This window comes from Stylophora pistillata, chromosome 6, assembly GCF_964205215.1.
Source record: "Stylophora pistillata chromosome 6, jaStyPist1.2, whole genome shotgun sequence".
Classification (NCBI taxonomy): domain Eukaryota; kingdom Metazoa; phylum Cnidaria; class Anthozoa; order Scleractinia; family Pocilloporidae; genus Stylophora; species Stylophora pistillata.
The window spans coordinates 3254545-3273210 of NC_142524.1; the positions used below are offsets into that span (position 1 = coordinate 3254545).

The 18666-nt window shown below is 40.1% G+C and overlaps 1 protein-coding gene and 1 long non-coding RNA gene across 6 annotated transcripts; both read left to right on the top strand.

Moving 5' to 3' along the window:
• Positions 1-2544: 2544 nt before the first annotated feature.
• Positions 2545-9423, top strand: LOC148727744 (uncharacterized). 3 transcript variants are annotated; one of them, XR_015988915.1, is made up of 12 exons: positions 2545-2702; positions 3551-3657; positions 3943-3979; positions 4356-4584; positions 5106-5332; positions 6428-6607; positions 6854-7032; positions 7257-7419; positions 7605-7646; positions 7998-8220; positions 8450-8617; positions 9170-9423. XR_015988915.1 is itself a non-coding variant. In XM_088725684.1 (12 exons), the coding sequence occupies exons 2-12, from the start codon at positions 3595-3597 to the stop codon at positions 9229-9231; spliced, it is 1533 nt and encodes a 510-aa protein (XP_088581810.1). In that variant the 5' UTR covers positions 2545-2702; positions 3551-3594; the 3' UTR covers positions 9232-9423. The 3 variants fall into 3 exon arrangements, 2 of the variants coding, with proteins under 2 accessions (XP_088581810.1, XP_088581811.1); XM_088725684.1 differs by having other exon boundaries at positions 7998-8180; XM_088725685.1 differs by lacking the exon at positions 2545-2702 and adding an exon at positions 3284-3302 and having other exon boundaries at positions 7998-8180.
• Positions 9424-9557: 134 nt separating this feature from the next.
• On the top strand, positions 9558-17778 carry LOC148727745 (uncharacterized). Of its 3 annotated transcripts, XR_015988918.1 has the most exons (5): positions 9558-10365; positions 11897-12034; positions 12740-12918; positions 14953-15019; positions 15248-17778. It is a non-coding gene; the product is annotated as an uncharacterized LOC148727745 (long non-coding RNA). The 3 variants fall into 3 exon arrangements; XR_015988917.1 differs by lacking the exon at positions 14953-15019; XR_015988916.1 differs by lacking the exon at positions 14953-15019 and having other exon boundaries at positions 9558-12034.
• Positions 17779-18666: the final 888 nt, after the last annotated feature.

The window sequence follows — 18666 nt, forward strand, 5'->3', positions numbered from 1 at the left end:
TACATTTTTCCACAGCGCGTAACCCACAAATTTCCTTCCTTTTCTTTCCTTTTCCTTTCCTTTTGAACAGGAAACGGCCCAATACAGGACATTTTCCTCATCCTTTCGTAGTATAAATGTTGGTTTGCGTAATTCCGTTTCTTAATAATGATCCATTTCACGTGATTAATTATTGCATTTGTATATCTATGTTGGTGACTCCTGCACAAAATTTATCGAACTGATCGAGTGATGAAACAATTCGTGGAAGTTTAATTTAAACGACAAATCTTTTCTTACACATCACTGTGAGGCAAATTTTGTCTTAAAAGACAACAACAGCTGTTTGAAGACAGCCAGCTGAAATCACAAGGATAGTGTTTGCTTCCAGTGTCAACATCGAAAATGGCTTTAACCTCTCGAAATTTAATTTTTTCTCTAAACACAACTGTTTAGAAAGATAATTTCTACTCTCGTCCCACTTACGTACGTAAATTGGTAGGTGCATTTCTGTAACTATTAGTGCAGCTTGGAGTGCAGCAGTTATAGTGCGCCATGTTTGTTTACCTTCACGTTGTCCCCCCAAACGATCCCAAGAGCCTTTATGGCTGCAAAACGTACCCAGACCGCCGCTCGTTTGGAAAATGGCTAATTGAAGTTGAAATTTTTAACTCTTTACGTTGGCCAATTTACAATTTCAACTTAGCTGATATTACCAAATTACCTTGTTACGCCCACCGACGCAGCACCACAGTTTTTTTAGAACTTACCCCACTTATGTAAGGTCAGGTTTAAAGATACAGTATACCGTCAAGAAATAACTTAAGGATGTATAGCGCTCCCTGAAATGGGATTTTAAGCCGAAATATTTAAGATATAATAAAAATTCTTAAGAATACAAAAATAGATGAATTCAAAATCATTACGTTATAGAGATGAAATCAATTATATAACTCTTTGGCATACTAAAGCTTAGCTTTCATGTCTAAATTGAGCATTCTACCTGGGATGAGTCATTGCTGTTGTAATTGCGCATGCTCACTAGTTTATTCTATTCTATTTTAGCACTCTGGCATGGCTTAGACGACACCACAAATGTTGGGTCGTTTGGGGTGACCCTCTCGGTTCTCCTCTCTGATGAGGCCCAGAAGGCCTTCTGCAGTTAAAATCAGTTATCCAAACATCAATTTCATATACAAATTTAGTCCTAATTTATTTTAGCTTAGCTTATTTATTTTGACTTGATTAGAAACCGATTTAATCCTATGACAAATTTTGAAAATAGTTCACAGAGCCTTTTTAAAAGTATTTGTCAAATAGAGAGATCTTAATTCTCCTAGAGGCGAATTTCAAATTCTTGCTCCCCGGAAAGCCGGAATGGCCTCTGGCCATGCAGTGAAAAGCCGACAATGTGGCAGATTTAGGTCATTAATGACGAAACGACGTAAATCTGCGAATTCAATAAAAATTTATCATAGATTTAAATAATTGGCCACCCGATTGTGGAAAAGTCAAAGATCATCTTTATTTAGCAACAAAGAAGGTAGCTTTGAGCCAATTTGACCACAATCTATTCTTTTCGTAACCCACACAAATAAGGGCGAATCTTTATTGCTGCCCAAGTGCTCTTTATGCTTAAAAAACTTCGTTACCAAGGACTCAATCAGTTCGATTTTACTCCTTCAAATGCCAATAACACAAAAAGAAGAAAGGAGACACAGCTTAAACTTTGTTTCTGATCATCAAATAAAGAGAGATTTGAACCTGGGTTTTCCACGATCGTGGAATAAGGAAAGTGTTATAATTAGAGAATTATTCTTTTTCGTCTTGTTACCAGCGTAGGATAAAGGAAACAATTTGAGTTTCAGTGAGGAGTACAACCTCAGTGCTACAATTCTCTACATGCTCTACGGAAAGCTATGCCACTACTATGTTTAAATGACACACGTCCTGCAAAGGCCTATCATGAGCAATGTCAACTGAAGCGACACTACTTGTGTGAGTTACCAAGGGGATCCCAACCTCAAACTTTAGGATTTCTCGATGTGATACATTACTGCCAAGGTGCAGAGTATCGCCGCAAACTAAGATCGAGGCCTTTTTGGATACTGCTGGGAGATTCGAGATCAGTTTTGACATGGTCGAAAGCATCGGACGTAAACTGAAAGATCGTGACAGAGAGATGCTAAATTTTGTACTCGCGGCGTCAAATTGAGAAATATTTTAAACGTCTATCACAAATGTATCAACATCTTTCTTTGTAAGAACTAAGGATTAAATGCATAAATGCTTCAGTCGTATTTTCTATTTGTTCAGTTTTATTTACTAAAGCCATTTTTTTTAAGTGGAAGGGTCAACTATTGAATCACCCATGACACTTTTTCCGCTTTACGTGAGCGCTTTCATTCCTCAGACCACAGTGTAGTAGGACAGCTTGTCAAATCAAACAGAGAATATGCGGAAAATCTAAATTTGACTTGGCAACAGTTTGATGCATACTGTTCTTTGATCGAGGCGGAATGTCAATCTACACCCTGCCAACCAATAAGATCGCACGGTGTAGCAAAAATTCCACGGCGGTCACTATCTTTTAGCCAATCAAATCAAAGAATCAACGCTACATAACAGAACACATCCTGCTTCTTTTTCATCACTTGCAGGGTTCTGTGCTAAAACGAATTAATTCTAGGTCAGGGTCAAGAAAAAACATTCTTCGTTACTAGGTAAGTGACATCTTTTACATGTAAGAAATCACATGGGTACAAATGGGTACAAGTATATTTCACAGTGAGGTTAAAGTATGTATCTAACTTTTTACTTAGAGGCGTTTTCTTGCTGGTAGTATTCACTATTTCGAATCGATCTATCCACCGAACACGGAAAAAATTAATTCAAGATTGATGAAACCTTGCACAACTCTAAGTTTACTTCTTAGCGCTCCCTGCAGTAACTATACAAAAAATAAAAAGCGTTTTTGTAGCGAAAGCAATGTTTAAGAGTCGATTATGTTATAATTCTCAGTGGGTTGAATTCCTCTTGAGTCGAAAATCATTAGATAGTTAATGTTGTGAATGTGGTCTACAATAATTGTTAATTAGCAGTTGGTTAATGTGTTCTTTCAAGCAAAACACTGAAATTATCATTCGCATATTTTTTAAGGTAAATACAGAGCCGAAAAGGGTTCTTGTGTTTTTTTGCGAGAATTTCTATTTAAAGACACTGACTAAAATTCACTAACTAGCCCTTTGGCTCAGATTTTATTTTCAGTATGGTCAACAGACGTTGACAAGGACGACGTCGATTTGGAACAATGAACCATTGAGGTCTCACATAATCTACTTTAGATGTGAACAACGATACCTAATGATTCTTTCTTTGTATTCGACCTTGCTCCCAAGATCTAGCTTGGATCTTGGTTATCAAGTCCAAGATGTCTTTAAAAAAGCCCTTTCTCCCTTAAAGAAACCGTTGGACTCGGAGTTTTTGGTCCGAGAATCACCACTTGTACTACAGTTCCTTGACTGACACATTTACTAGTTTGACGAATGTTTTTCCTTTTTCATCGCGTAAGGCTGAAAGCAAACTGAGGCAGTCTTCACGTCCGCCGACGGAGAGATGATCCAAGGACTTCATCTTCTGTCGCTGTTGTTCCTGTGGTTGGCATGTTCCATCCATTTGGTAAGTAATTGTAATTTGTACATGTCGAGTAGGATGCCTGTTTCTCCGCTCGCGGAAAGATTGGAAACGAGTCGGAGAGAAGTTTGCTGCGAGTCGACTGGCACTAATAATTACTCATTTTCAGTACCAAAGCTCTTACAGACCTCTTGCTGGTTCGCGTTTCTCAAAGCCTTATAATTTCCCGAGGGCAGAGAAACTCTCTCCCGCTCGCAGGCTACCCAGTAAATATAATGTAGACACTTTTTCACAAACTAAACCAGAAAACATCGATTTCTTTTTCTACAGGGAGTCCTAGGATGTTCCGAATGCACTGATGTGGAAAGTAAGTTATGGTACACTGACGCTGTTTACCCAACTTGGGTCACAACAGAGAGGGACTGGGTAACACTTACACAAACACTTGTGGAAAGCGTACTGAGATATGCTAGACATACACAAACCTGTTTCTTATGTCGGTAATACTCTTTATCCGCCGGAATCGGGCGAGAATGATAAGAAATTGATATTTTATGAGAAGACAGATAAGTAAGTCTATTAAAAAGGGTGGGACATATTTTTGAATTATTGATTAACACAGGACTAAATCTTCGATTATGATCTTGGATCATGATCTTACACTTATCTTGTTAAATTCTGGTTCTAGTATCTTATGGCGGAATGAATTTTTTTCCCTGAATTATTTTTTGTCGTAAACATAGCAAATGGCTTTGTGTGCAATGGACAAACGGTCAACCTGTGTAATACTGATCACTCGAAGTCGTGGAAAGTTGCCGTTATCATGCAGGAAAACATGGATCTGTATTCGTGCGATGGCCTGGAGGCTGGAGATAAACTGTTATTATTTGTCAGCAAAGGAAAACTGATCAATTATGGCAAATATGAAGTGGTCACAGCACAAGACGTTACCCCGCTGCCTGGAGACAATGAGTAAGAATGAAAATTACTGGCGACTTGTATGTCTCAAAACTTATTTGAGAACTTTATATATATGTATAGCTAACATTGGCAATATGGGCTGTGCCAATTTTGATTGCAAATAATTTACGCTAAAACGTTTTAAGTGTCTAATCTATTTTCCCGAAAAGATTCTGGCTTCTGGCAAAGTAATATAGAACGACACTGACCGGCGGATTGGTCAACTACTTGATGACTGAATTACCGACTGGCTGACTTACTCACTGACTTGCTGACTGGCTATGGTCGACTAACCGACTAAAATACAGAATAACTGACTGGCTGACTGACTGACTGAATGACAGAATAAGTGACTGACCAAATGGTTGTAGCCATAAAAATACCATTGAAATAGTGTTTTCATTCTTTCGCCCACCCTTTCATTCTTTAGTCCTTTAATAAGTCACTAAATCAGTCAGTTAATCAATTATCAAACTTACTAATTTAATGTATCAATCCGTTAATCAATGCTTTCTATATCTGTATAATCACAGATCACAATGCCGAGTTGTTTTTGACAAACCTATTACGATGGATCTTGAAAAGGACCACCTAACATGTTTGATCGCTCAGAGGCTCCCATCGTTCGACAAAGTATCTCTACTTAACAAATGTGTCCTGACATGTGGTGGACAGAAAGATGGCCTGGGAGGAATTCTGGCGTTTGAGGCTGACAGCTTAGTGATTGACAGTACTTCTAAAATAGATATGACAGGAAAAGGTAGGAGCACTTGAGAAGTTCTCTCTCTTCTGTTTATAGAGAGCTTTAGCAACGACGACGGCGACGGCAACGAGAACGGCAGAAAACAATAGGCTTAATGAGCAAAACAATCGCCCTGTACGTGCGTTTAACACTTTGGTACATTTCTTTGCCGTTCTCGGCAAAACAACAACGTGAAATAACCAATTAATTTTAGGTTTTCTCGAGAACGTGAGCACATGACGGTTAATTTTTCTTTCTTTCTCCTTGCTTTAACGCCGTTCGTAGAGATATAGTCCCTAAATAGTTCGCCAGCATTTTCCAAGTGAAACACATTGGAACAACCTCGAAAGAGTTACAAAAACGAAAAGTTAGATTTCAACACGACGTTTTCGTTGCCGTCGCCGTCGCCGTCGTCGTCGTCGTCGTCGTCGTCGTCGTCGTCGTTGCTAAAGCTCCCTTATGTCTTGCGAAAGGAACTTGAAAATGGCTCAGCATGGAGTCTGATTTGCGTACGAGTTATTTGCGATTTTTCTTTTATTATTACAACAACGTAATATATTATTTCTCAAATTTTCAAAAGAACCGATTGATTTTCAGTTTGATTCTGAATCGGTAAATGCAGTACACTGTTGTTAGTCTAAAATTAAGTTTAATTTCATTGAGAGTATGATTTTGGAATAGTTCGAACCAAACAACAAAATCTCTATGAAAATGAGGGCATCCGAAGGTTTTCTGAATTTTTCCATCTTCATCAGATTGCTTAATGTTTTTACTAAAAGAGCTACAAGTTTTATGATCTTTGCGCAAAACTGGTTGCTTTTTTGAAGACTACGTCCGAAGTAATAAGCAGTACAAATTTTTTTTTCTCTTGGTAAAACAATTATTACCCCTGCTCTGATTCCGGCTCTTAAATTCCTTGGAATCCTTTCAATCCTCTTATACAGAGGGAGCTTGTTCCCTTGCATATGCTCATTTCATATCTTCCTTACTTCGGTCGTATAACTCTTCAGGCCGTGAGGGAATAGGATCGAATAGAAGAAAGAGGGGAGGGGGGGGGGGAAGACACTTTAATGCTGCTATAAAGTAGTAGTTAGCGGTATTATTGATTTTCAGGATTTATTGGCGGCGCTGGAGGCGATTCCCGTGGGGGTGGAGGGTACGGAGGCGAAACATTTGACTGTCCGGCAAACGCGTTACTGGGAAAAGGAGGAGACATTTCTAACGTACCCTGGGCAAAGAACACGAACGGAATTGGAGGCGGAGGGGCCGGGGACGGGCCACAGACAAGAGTAGGTTAGAATGCGTGCCTAAGTTATTACAACGGCCAATCAGAGAGAAACTTTTGAAGTGGTTGGAAAAATAAGGAAAGTTAAGTTTTTGACGGCATCATAACGCTAGACTTTCCGTTTTCGGGCCAGGAAGGGTCAGCTGACTGAATTAACAAGAACTTGCTTGCGAAAAAGGTAACATTACAAATTGCAAGTTCACTTGATGAATGGAATATCATTCCGTAATATTGTAACAAAAACTCTCCGTTAGGTTCCAAAGGAGGTCCTGGAGGAACCAATGCCGGTGGCGGAGGAGGAGACTCAACTGTCAACAGTGACGATGGTGCAGCCGGTGGGGGTGGGGGTGGACACTTCTCTGGTGGCGGAGGAGGGGGTGGAGGCAGTGGATGTGGTGGTCAGGATGGAGGAAAGGGAGGGTCAGCTGGAAACGTAAGTCATTAATTTTCATTTGTGTTGGAGTGAAAACCGTGTGAAGACAGAGCTTAGGTTACTACTACGACCGTCTGAGAAGACGAAGATATGCGTCTTGATATTTCAACTTCCCTTAACCTACAGGGCGTGTCCAATTTTCACAAGGAATTTGAAACTAAGTTCTCCATCCAAGAAGGTAGAGAAGAGTTTATCGAATGCTCTCTTCCACCATTTTCTTGTAGATCGGTACCCACGCTGGGGGTGGGGGTCAGTCGTCCTGCCCAGGAGGACATGGCGGCAACGGAGGAAGCGCAGGAAAATGGCCTCCTAATCAAGCTCCCCACTGTTACGACAAGTCAGCATCAGGTGGTAATGCGGGATCATCTAGCTCTGGAGGTGGAGGAGGTAATGATTACGTCTTGATGTGCACATTGTGCAGTCCGCCAGGCCAGGCTGTAAAGCGTTCCGGTACATAGGAACGGCAGTTCGCATGAAAATGTTTTCATTTATGGGCTTTAATTACTTTACTGTTTAGGAATCTGATTAATCAAACTATTGGATAATATTGGTATGTTTAATTCAATTTAAAGGTGATTCTTGTGGCAATCATTACGGTGGAGGTGGTGGAGGAGGTCTGTAAACATTTTTTTCATTTGTTTTTTCCCAAAGCGATTGAAACAAAGAACCATCAGTCAGCTCTTTTGTTTTGATGAAGAGTTTGAGAACTAGGTGATCAAGTGTATTCACGTCGAAGTCATAGATCCTTCATAGACTCAAACAATGACCTTTTAAGAATACATTTCAATGTTTTCCAGCGGGTAAACTTTTATCACTAAATCTCTGACCGACTGGAGAAATTTACACTCTGGATAGATCATGAAACAAATAAATAAATAGAGCACACATATAAAAGCGCTCCCGATTGGGGAGCGGTAATAACTCTTTCTTTTTACAAAGACCACTATGCTTTTGTTCAAACTCAGGTGGAGTCCAATTTGGCAATACCAACTTCACGACTCACCTGAGTTACGGAGGGGGAGGTGGAGGGGGAGGAGCAAGTGCCTTCAGCGATGACCCCAACACTGGAGGGAAAGGCGGCAGTGGAGGAGGATTGGTGTATCTACAGCTCGGGAAACTGGAACTACGCGGGACCATCCATGCCAAGGGTATGGTCAAAAAGAGCATGCAATCCACCCCTCCCTCCTGGTGAGTTTTCAATTTCACTTGAAAACTTACCAGCCTTGAGCTTGTCCTTGGATGTTAATCCTTTCACTCCTTTATATAGGCAGCTATAACGAAAAGTGATTAACTGAAGAAAATTAAAGAATGATTAAAGAAAAGGCGCAATACAAATAATAAATGTAAACAAATAAAAAAAAAATGTCAAATGTTAATTGGTCAACATTGTAAAATCCGCATCCTGGCGTTTACGCAGGAAACTCTGGACAATGCCTCAACCGGAAAGGTCACAGATCAGCCCCTGGGGGGAGTGGCGCCGGCGGTAGTGTTGTCATCTTTACCAAGAAACTCGTTGGAGATCCGAACCGCAAAATTTCCGTATCTGGAGGGGCTCCTGTGAAATGTGCTTTTGGAACTGGCGGTGGTAAGTAGACAACGTCCTCAGTCTGTAAACCATACCGTAATATAAAAACTACTTAGTAAACTGAAAGCTCAGTAAAATATATAACAACCCAAGGTATTGAACTTTTGACGCCTTTAATAAAGCGCAGTTTCAGAAAAAAATCTCAAACTGAATGCATTTAAGGTAGTGACGAATTGATGACGAAACCCCAGACTAATAGCGATGAAATTAACCACCACAATGGCGTGACATTTTAATGGATTACAGAGTTACACCGTTTATCTAAAAATTATCAATGACGTTAAAATCCTGACAACAGTGACAAAGGGCAAGAAAAAACAATGCTGTATTCATATTGATCAACTATAAAAATGATTTTATTTTGCAGCCGGTATTGTTGATTGATTAAAAATGTTTTTCCTAGCTAGTATCAAGTTGGTATTGCTACTCTGTATAAATCAAGGAGTTAGATACATAAATAAACCAGAGAATTTCTTGAAACAACAACCACCTAGAGATCACTGTCGTCCAAAAGATTGTATGGAAGCTATAATAACATTACTGGTATTTCAGGGGGAGGTGGTGGAATTGGTCGCTGGGTGGTGCAGGAAGGTCGAGCAACCCATAAGAGCTAAATTGGTCATAGTCCATCAAGAAGGAAGAAAACGACGCCGAGAAGCCAAGAATGCGATGGGTGGCGCTAGCAAGTGTTTTTTTCATTTCAGAATTTTTCTCTTTGCTTTATCAGTATAATGACTTAGCAATACCAGTAGGATGTAGTTGAATGAACGGAAAATAGGAAATAAAGTGACAGCGATTCTGTTCAATCTTTTTGCTTGATGATACTGAGAGATCCTCGATGACCCGTACACCGAATGCAAATATGGCGTCCAATTTGAATTGCCACTGTTCTGGAATCTCTAGCCTCGCTTTCACGTGGAAACACAAAAGGATTATTACATGTGTGAGAGGCTAGTCAGTCCAGAACAATGGCAACTCATAGTGGCCCTTGCTGCCTACTTCCGCATGGCATTAAGTCAATAAAATGGCAACGTCGAAGACAAAAAGGTAACGTGAGCAAGCTTCCTACGTTTTTTTTTTCAAAAATTGGCGTGTTTTCGCTATCTGGCTTATGCAGAAGTCAGCGTAAGGCACTCCGAGTAATAGGGTGCAAATAAATGAAGTAGTGAAGGGAAAGGAAGCTGGATAACAAAGACAAGTTCCGAGCGGGTGTTAAGAAATCAGTTAGAAGTTATTCATTAGAACAAGGGTAAGAAATTGTTTATAGACCTTTTTTAATAAGCCGGTGGAATTTCAGTCGCTGGTTCAATTGATAAAGCAAAATCACGCTCTGTTATGAATCAAAATTGCATGTATCGCATTTTCCTAGACCCAATCGCAGTTATAGGTATGTTCTGTCAATTTGGTGAGGATGCATTCTTTTATTGACTGTGAGGCGTTAGTAATCAATCGGAAAAGAAATTAAGGAGCGACTGGATAATATCATACATATGCTATTTTTTCGTGTCTATACACAAAACTGAGTCGAAGCAAATGGTGTTTTTTTTCTTTCTTAAGCACAATCAATCGGGAGAACGAAAAATGATCTATTTCTTTGTCTCCAGGAAGTCTCAAGTTGTTCAGAATGCACCGCCATTGAAAATAAGTTGTGGTATATAGTTCGCCTGACTTGGATCTTGATCTTATATCTTATATTAAAGGAGGAGGAGGACTGTATAGCTGAAACACAAAGCAAACCGTAAGACGATGTGAGAAAAATACAAAACTGTTTTCTTATGTTATATGAGAATAATTAGGAGTTAATATTTCACGAGAAGACAATGAGCGAGTCATCGAAAAAGTAATTGTGAGTAACATATTTTGGACAGGATCAAGTGATACCACATCTAAGATTTCGATAATGATACTATCTTGAAACCCTACCTCGTCAAATTCTTCCTCTCGTATTTTAAGCCGGGATGAATGTTGTCTCTAAGTTATTTTTTGTTTAAAACATAGTGCCTAGTGTTTTTTGTGTGATGGACAAACAGTCAATCCGTGTAAGAATAATCACTCGAGGTCGTGGAAAGTTGCCTTTATTACTGAAAAAAGCATGGATTTGTATTTATGTGACGGCTTGGAGGATTGGGACATTTGTCAGCAAAGGAAACTGTTCAATTATGGCAAATATGAAGTGGTTGTAGCAAAATGCGTAACGCCGGGCGGCCAACGGTAAGAACTAAATGAGTGAGAAATTGCGTCTCAAAACTTATTTGAGAAGCATATTCATATACTAGATAATTTGACTGACTGACCGACTGACTAATTGATGACTGACTGACTGACCGACTGACAGACTTACTGTCTGAATGACTAACTGACCGACCGACCAACAGACCAAATGACGACTGACTAACTGACTGACAGACTTACCGTCTGAGTGACCGACTGACTGACTGACTGACCGACCGACTAAATGACGACTGACTGATTGACTGATTGTCTGAATGACCGACCGACTGACTGACTAACCGACTGACTAAATGACGACTACTGACTGACAGACTTACTGGCTGAATGACCGACTGACTGACTGACTAAATGACGACCGACTGACTGACTGAATGACTGACTGACTAAATGACGACTACTGACTGACAGACTTACTGGCTGAATGACCGACTGACTGACTGACTAAATGACGACTACTGACTGACAGACTTACTGGCTGAATGACCGACTGACTGACTGACTGACTGACTGACTGACTGACTAAATGACGACCGACTGACTGACTGACTGACCGACTGACTAAATGACGACTGACTGACTCACTGACTGACGGACTGTCTTAATGACCGACTGACTGACCGAATAATCTACCTACTGACCGAGCGACTGACTGACTGAATGACGGTAGATGTCTTATTCGATCGGCCGATGGACTTCCGACCTTTGGCAGACTAAACTTTTCCACATGATAAGGTGGGATATGCTGACCAAGTTTTCTTTGTTTTTTCAATTGACTACCTGATCGCTTGAAAAACTAGTACCTGCCAAAGTTGTTTATGATGAAATGACTGGGACTGAGAACGCATAGCTGGCTTTTTGAGCACCTGGCTGTGGGACTGACTGATAGACTGATCAAACGGTTGTAGTCATAGAAATAACATGAAATTAATCCATTTATTCTTCCATCCATCCATCCATTCTTTAGTAGTCAGCCAGTCAGTCAGTAAATCAATCAAGTACTCAATAATTTGATAAATCAGCAGTTAATTTATGAATTACATTTAACAGTTCCCGATGGTTGGTTGTTTTTGACAAACCCATTACAATGGATCTTGAAAGGACCACAAAACATGGGAGGAATTCTGGCGTTTGAAGCTGACAGCCAAGTGATCGATGGCACTTCCAAAATAGATATGAATGGAAAAGGTATGAATATTTTAATTTTTTCTCGATAAATTAATTATAATTACTATACCCTGATCCCAGCTCTAATAATCCCTAGAATCCTTTAGGGGGGTCCTCTAAGTAGCAAAGGGGGGCAATACAGCTGAGAGCCAAAGAGATTGCAGTATTTTGTAAATTGACCGATCAGATTCCAAACTAGTCGCCATATCTCCACTCAGCATTCAAAACGGCGGATGGGCCCATCTTGCCCGCTCGGAATTATCCACTTTGATCCCGCGCAAACAAAAAAGGTGCGTGGAGCGGACTTACAACCTGCTTAAATTTTGGAAGGTGTCGGCGACGAAGTCGCAAAAAGCGGCAGAAGATAGTGAAAACAAAAACAAAAAAAATTAAACGACCCTCTTGGGTTTATTGTGCTACAAACAGTGGCTTTCCTTCCCGACTTTCGAAATAAACAGGTCATTCTTGATTCTTATTAAAGTGAAATCTTTTTGCAGTATGATAAAGCCTAAAAGGCTTCGTCTCGGTGCATAAACACGCAAAAAGAGAACTCGGCTTATATCCAACCATCTTGACCTCACGCTTTTTCTCTGACGCATAATTCTTTATGTCGTATTCAGGCCGTGAGGGAACAGGATTGAATAGGAGGAAGTGGGTGGGTGTCACACTCACGTGCGAACAAAGTGTTGCTATAAAGTAGTAGTCAGCGGTATTGTTGATTTTCAGGATTCATTGGCGGCGCTGGAGGTGATTCCCGTGGGGGTAGAGGGTACGGAGGCGAAACATTTGACTGTCCGGCAAACGCGTTACTGGGAAAAGGAGGAGACATTTCTAACGTACCCTGGGCAAAGAACACAGACGGAATTAGAGGCGGGGGGCTGGGGACGGACCACAGGCAACAGTAGGTTAGTGTACGTGCCGTTATTACAACAGCCAATTATGGTGAAATATAATGTCACGAGAAATCAATAAGAATCCAAAGAAAAATACGTTAACTGTTTTACGCACTGAAAAGCGCGAATGGTTATATATAGTTTTTATGTATGTTCCAAATTTAAGCCAATAGCAGAGAAACAGCAGAAAGGTCGATTGAATCACGGGGCGCGCAAACAACGAAATACATAATACATGTGTCAAATCACCACAGAAAAAACTGAATAGTTGTGGATGGACAACTAGTTACATGAAAAATCAACTTTACTAGAGTCGTGCAATCAGAATTGGATATTTTGTATAGAAAACGTTCTATTCAATGAACAACAGTGGATATTAGTTTTTTTAGCCTTTGTAGAGTTTTGAAAAATAGGAAAATTCCAGTTTCCGGTGGCTATGGTTAGCGAAATGGTGCAAAATTCAGGTACGTTGTATACATTCACATTCACCAACACATTGATTCACATACACGATTGATATTTTCATTCACGAACAAAAACCGTTCACATTCAAGATCGCTAAATACATGCACATTAAAATTCATTCACATTCAGGTACACTCTATTCAACAATTTTATTTTCATTCAACGATGTCAATTTCATTCCAGAGTTTTTATATTCATTCAGCAACTTCTGCGCAGCAACATTTGCGCATTACGTTACACGATTAGCATGGCTCCCAGAGCCCACGATATTTCGATTGATGAAGATGGCGGACGAACGGGCGGGGAGTGTTTCAACCTCTCTCTTCAACTGGGAACAACTCTTTTCAGCAGGATGGGATCTTTTGGATGAATGTGAACGTCTGTGGGGTACAAGCAATATTGATTTAAGAGAAACTATCCAGATCAGGCCGGAAGCCCTTATACTTTCCCTTCAACAAATCTTGCCGTTTCTTACAAGAAACTCTAGCTGTTGTAAATAAAATATTTAGAAATGTGTGCCTTTTACACATGTTGCATGTTGCTGTTCGAATCAGTGATCTTGTTCGATTGAGTAGACTCTGTACTCTGCTTCGTCCATCTTGAAAATTAAACATTTCGTCACGAACGCGTCTTCTTATGGTTTCTTCGATATCCTCGTTCGACCCGCTCGCCATAATGTTTTTCAGTACATTGCCGCCAAAAGACGGCGACTATTGACGTAATGCGCAACTGTTGCTGCGCAGGAGTTGCTGAATGGACATCGTTGAATGAAGATAAAATTGTTGAATAGAGTGTTCCTGAATGTGAATGAATTTTAATGGCATGTATATAGCGGTTTTTGTTCGTGAATGAAAATATAAATCGTGAATGTGAATCAATATGTTGGTGAATGTGAATGTATACAACGTTCCTGAATTTTGCATCATTTCGCCAACCATAGGTGGCATCCTAATATAACGGTAGACTTTCCGTTTTTGGTCCAGGGAGCTCAGCTGACTGAATTAAGGAAAGAAAACTTGTGGGCAAAAAAGGTTATATGTTAACATGATGAGTGGAAGTTTTAGCAAATAAACCCCTTTCGGGCGGCTGGTATGTCGGCTGATAATGTCCGCGGCTGAGAGATTGTCCGAAAAGTGAATATTTGGCCGAGAAGCGAAGCTTCGAGGGCAAATATGACATTTTGAGGAAAACACAGTAAAAAAATCCAGTGGTGATCTGATGGCGAATGCGCGTGATTGGCGCAAGCAAACAAGCAAAAAAAAGAAAAAACCAGTTTGGTTTCCTCCCATGTAAATAGGAGAACGGAAAAGTTGAAACTCTTGTGTTGACTATGTTTCATTTTCACAGAAAAAATCAGAGGACAAATATCGACGCGGACGGGGGTTATTGCGTGATAACTGTCCTGTGATTTTGCACCACGTGACGTAAAGTAACCAATAAAATCGCGCCAGAATTAATGGATGGATTATATTATAATATAGAAAGCTTGCTATTATTTCTAAACTCACCTCTAAACTGGACAAAGAAGGATCACAGTCTAAAAACAGTAAACTTCCAACATTTCTAATAAATTTGTTCCAGAGATCCTAAGATGTGACATGTCCTGTTAGGATGGCACCATCCGACTGCCCTTTGTTTTCTTCTAAGTGTGAGTCGACAATAGATGTTTGATAAATGTTTTCTACTGTGAGGATAGGCCCAAGATTATTCACAAAGTCGGAATTTAAGATCTGCATGAAACTGTGAAATCCTGAAAGGGTTGTCATCGATAGGAATGGTAACTTTGGCTGATAATCCGAACTGCTTGAAATGTTGGTGTATTTAAGAATAATCTTGGATGAACTACCGGTGATGCTTATATTTGTTCCTTTTGCAGAGCACTGGCAGACTGTCACTTCTGACATACAGGCTTGGTGAATCACTGGCCTGCTATTTAGCCAGTCAAGTTTACTTCACAGAGCAGCACATTAAGTGATAAGTCGACTTCAACCAATTGTTGCTTATCCCCATTGAAAAGGTTACAAAAAAAATTTAAAAGGAAACCAAAGAAGAGAAAAATATCACAGCATTTTTTATAAGCACAGTTGGAGAAAATCAAAGTAGAAAACAGTTGATAAGTTATCACGTGAAAAGCCATCATAACACAAATTACTATGTTCACTTACTGCTCTCCCCAAAAAGACATGCCATTAGAGACAGCGCGTCACCCAAGCCGAAAATAGACTGGACACTAGAAATAACTCAGAGGGAGTTGGTACCTAGTCACGATAAGTGCGAATTGCGGGAAATTGAAATTCCTGAATAAATCCTGACTTTTTCACTGTTTATCTAATGGAAATGAATCCTTCTAATGCAATTCGCAGAAGACAAATGCCCCACGCCTTCAAGGCGGAGATGGAGTGGTTTGCGAAAGGCTTTCATCAGCCAAAAACTAAGCGTGAGATATTGGCAACAACTATTGATTCATTTCAAGACATGATATGGGATAAACCCTTCGACGATCTTCTACCTACTTACGGTAATTTTTTTTCCATTTAGAGCTACATATTTGCTCTTGAAAGGAGACGAACCAACTTCACTTTAATCCGAAAAAAGAGTCACAAAGGCTGAAAAAATATTTGCAGATAATCCTGTAGTGACCGGAAATTACTGTTGCGGGATTGATGTAACGCTTTCACTTACTGAAACATCATCTACGGGACTATATTTGAGAACTCACTTAAATGTCCAGATCCCAGTTTCTAGAAATGAGAAACTCCCAAGGGATCTAAGGAAATTGAAAACACAAATGTAAAAAATCTTAGTGGCCAGCTGGGAACTGAGCACAAAAAGGTAATTGCCGCTGTATAAGATCTAGTCACTTTGGCAACCCCACAGGTTGCGATGTTGTTGAGCTCTGTCAAGGTTATGTTTCTTGTTCTAACATAACTTAATGTAACAACAAGTAAATAAGAAGCTCATTGCAATTGCCCAATTGACATTAAGGGTCTGTGATTCCTAGAAGAAGCACAGCTACCTGAGATGATAAGTTCCTCACAGTCTTGACAAGCACCATTTCTCAGTTATCTCTCTCTCTTTCTTGCCATCATACACCCATGAATTATTTGCCAAGTAAAGTGCATAAGCAATTAATACTCTTGATATATACTTGAAAACTGTTGATTACACAATGATATTGCAATGCAATAGACCTCTTTCATAACAAGGTCAAATTGGAATTAAAGTACTTTGGTTTAGTTCTAAAAGCCTTCCTAGCCTCTCTACAATGTGCAAGTTATATTCAATAGTTTTTCTTTTAAAATGAGGCCAGAGGGTTGTAATAATAATAATAATAATAATAATAATAATGTGAAATATTTTTTTTATTACATTTTAATTTTGGATATGCTCAAATGTGCTTTACAATATTGAGCAGGGAAAGAAATATTTCAAATGAAACAGAAATTAACAATCTTATCTGGCAGAGGTCAGTTTGCTTTTCACAAAGTTAAGTGAAGTAGAAATCGGTATGTTGATAAGAACTGACTACACAAGGTGCAATTAAGATTGATTCAAAATAATTACTTGTGTAGTGTACAAAAAAAAATTCGTCAGTTTGAAACGATTGCCTGCTTAAAACGAATACATTCAGATTTCAATACTTCAATGACTTTTTTAAGATGCACCCAAAAATGCATAGAAAGGTGGGGTGTAGAAACAATTGATACGGAGAACATAAAAGGACAGATCTTATTGATTTGCTTGATTTGTTTGTCTATTAGTTGTTGCTGTTTTTGTTAATATTATAAGGAAAGTGAGCAAGTGTGTTCCTGACTTACTTTAAATATTCTTAGAGCGCTGGATTCCATGTTTTTCTCAAGGCAAACTACATTTTACGACGAGTTCTCTGAAACAATCGCGTGTCATTTCTTTGTAAACAGGAGCGGCTTTTTTAAGCAAAACGTAAACCGATATCTAAATTCAAAATAGTTAGTGATCGTTTAGCACTGATGTTCACCTTGCGAAGCCGCACTAGACGACAGGTGCTCTTGTTTATCGAAACCAGACCTCCCCTTCCAAGTACCTTACAGTGTTCAGTCTATTTTCGGCTTGGGTGACGTGCTGTCTCTAATGGTATGTCCCAAAAAGTAACTTTCCGTAAGCTCCATCTTCCACAATCCAGTTTAAAACTTTCCGCCTCTTTATAACTTCCCGTGGAAATATTAACAATTATTGAGCTAACGTTCTTTCTAGTCGCTACGGCTGTAGTGTATTGATCTCCATAACAACCATATCACACCATATGCTGTACAATAGTTACATTGTGTGACAACTGCATGCTGTAAAACTACTATTCCTGAGTACCTGTAAATTGTAATATATAAGAGAATAACCACGTGCAATAAAGGGGGAATTACACATGTGAAAGGGACGAGAGTACTTATCTTTGGAACCCTTAAATGACAACTCTACACACTGGCGACGAGGATGGTGAACAACCTCTAAGTGCAGACAACGCAGAAGACGTCCCAGCGCAGCCAGAAACAGAACCTTCAGCAGATCTCGCTGATGAGACAGAGCCAGAAGCGGCAGAACTGAACGAATCCTCAGACGAGACGGAACGTTCTCTACCAACGCCAACACCCTTCAATGCTGACGCTTCAGACCCCTACACGAAGTGGAAGCCTTGAATGAACGCTTTCGAAATCTACGCGATTGTCTCAGGCCTTGCGACCAAACCTGATAACGTTCAACGGGCCACACTGTTGCACTGCCTTGGTCCGGCGGTTCAACGTATCTTCAACACGCTGCCAGGAGAGTACGAAAAGTATGATGATGTCAAAGCCGCCCTTAACGGGTACTTGGCTCCAAAGAGGAACGTTGTCGGAGAGCGCTACAAGTTCAGATCACGAGCACAGAGGCCGGATGAGCCGATCGACACATATCTGACCTCCCTAAGAGAACTTGCAAAATCCTGCGACTTTGTGCGTTGGAGGAAGAAATGACTCGAGACCAGATCGTTGAAAAGTGCCATTCCAGAACACTGAAGCAGAACCTGTTGCAGCAAGAGAGCCTCGATCTGTCCAAAACCATGAAGATTGCGCGGAGTGAAGAGACCGCCTCACAAGAAGCTCTTCTTCTGTGTAATGGAAGCAAAGAAAATCCGATCCGAATCGACCACGTGGCACACGGATCGAGACCATCGAAAACACCTCAGAGAAAAACACCTCAGAAATTATGCACGTGTTATCGGTGCGGTGGAACGGACGGCCACAATGCGACCGAGTGTGGTGCGATAAACTCCAGATGCAACTC

Coding starts and splice junctions, on each gene's coding strand:
- LOC148727744 (XM_088725684.1), top strand. CDS start 3,595: ATGATCCAAGGACTTCATCTTCTGTCGCTGTTGTTCCTGTGGTTGGCA. Junction 5,333..6,427: donor AATAGATATGACAGGAAAAG/GTAGGAGCACTT, acceptor ATTGATTTTCAG/GATTTATTGGCGGCGCTGGA. Junction 6,608..6,853: donor CGGGCCACAGACAAGAGTAG/GTTAGAATGCGT, acceptor ACTCTCCGTTAG/GTTCCAAAGGAGGTCCTGGA.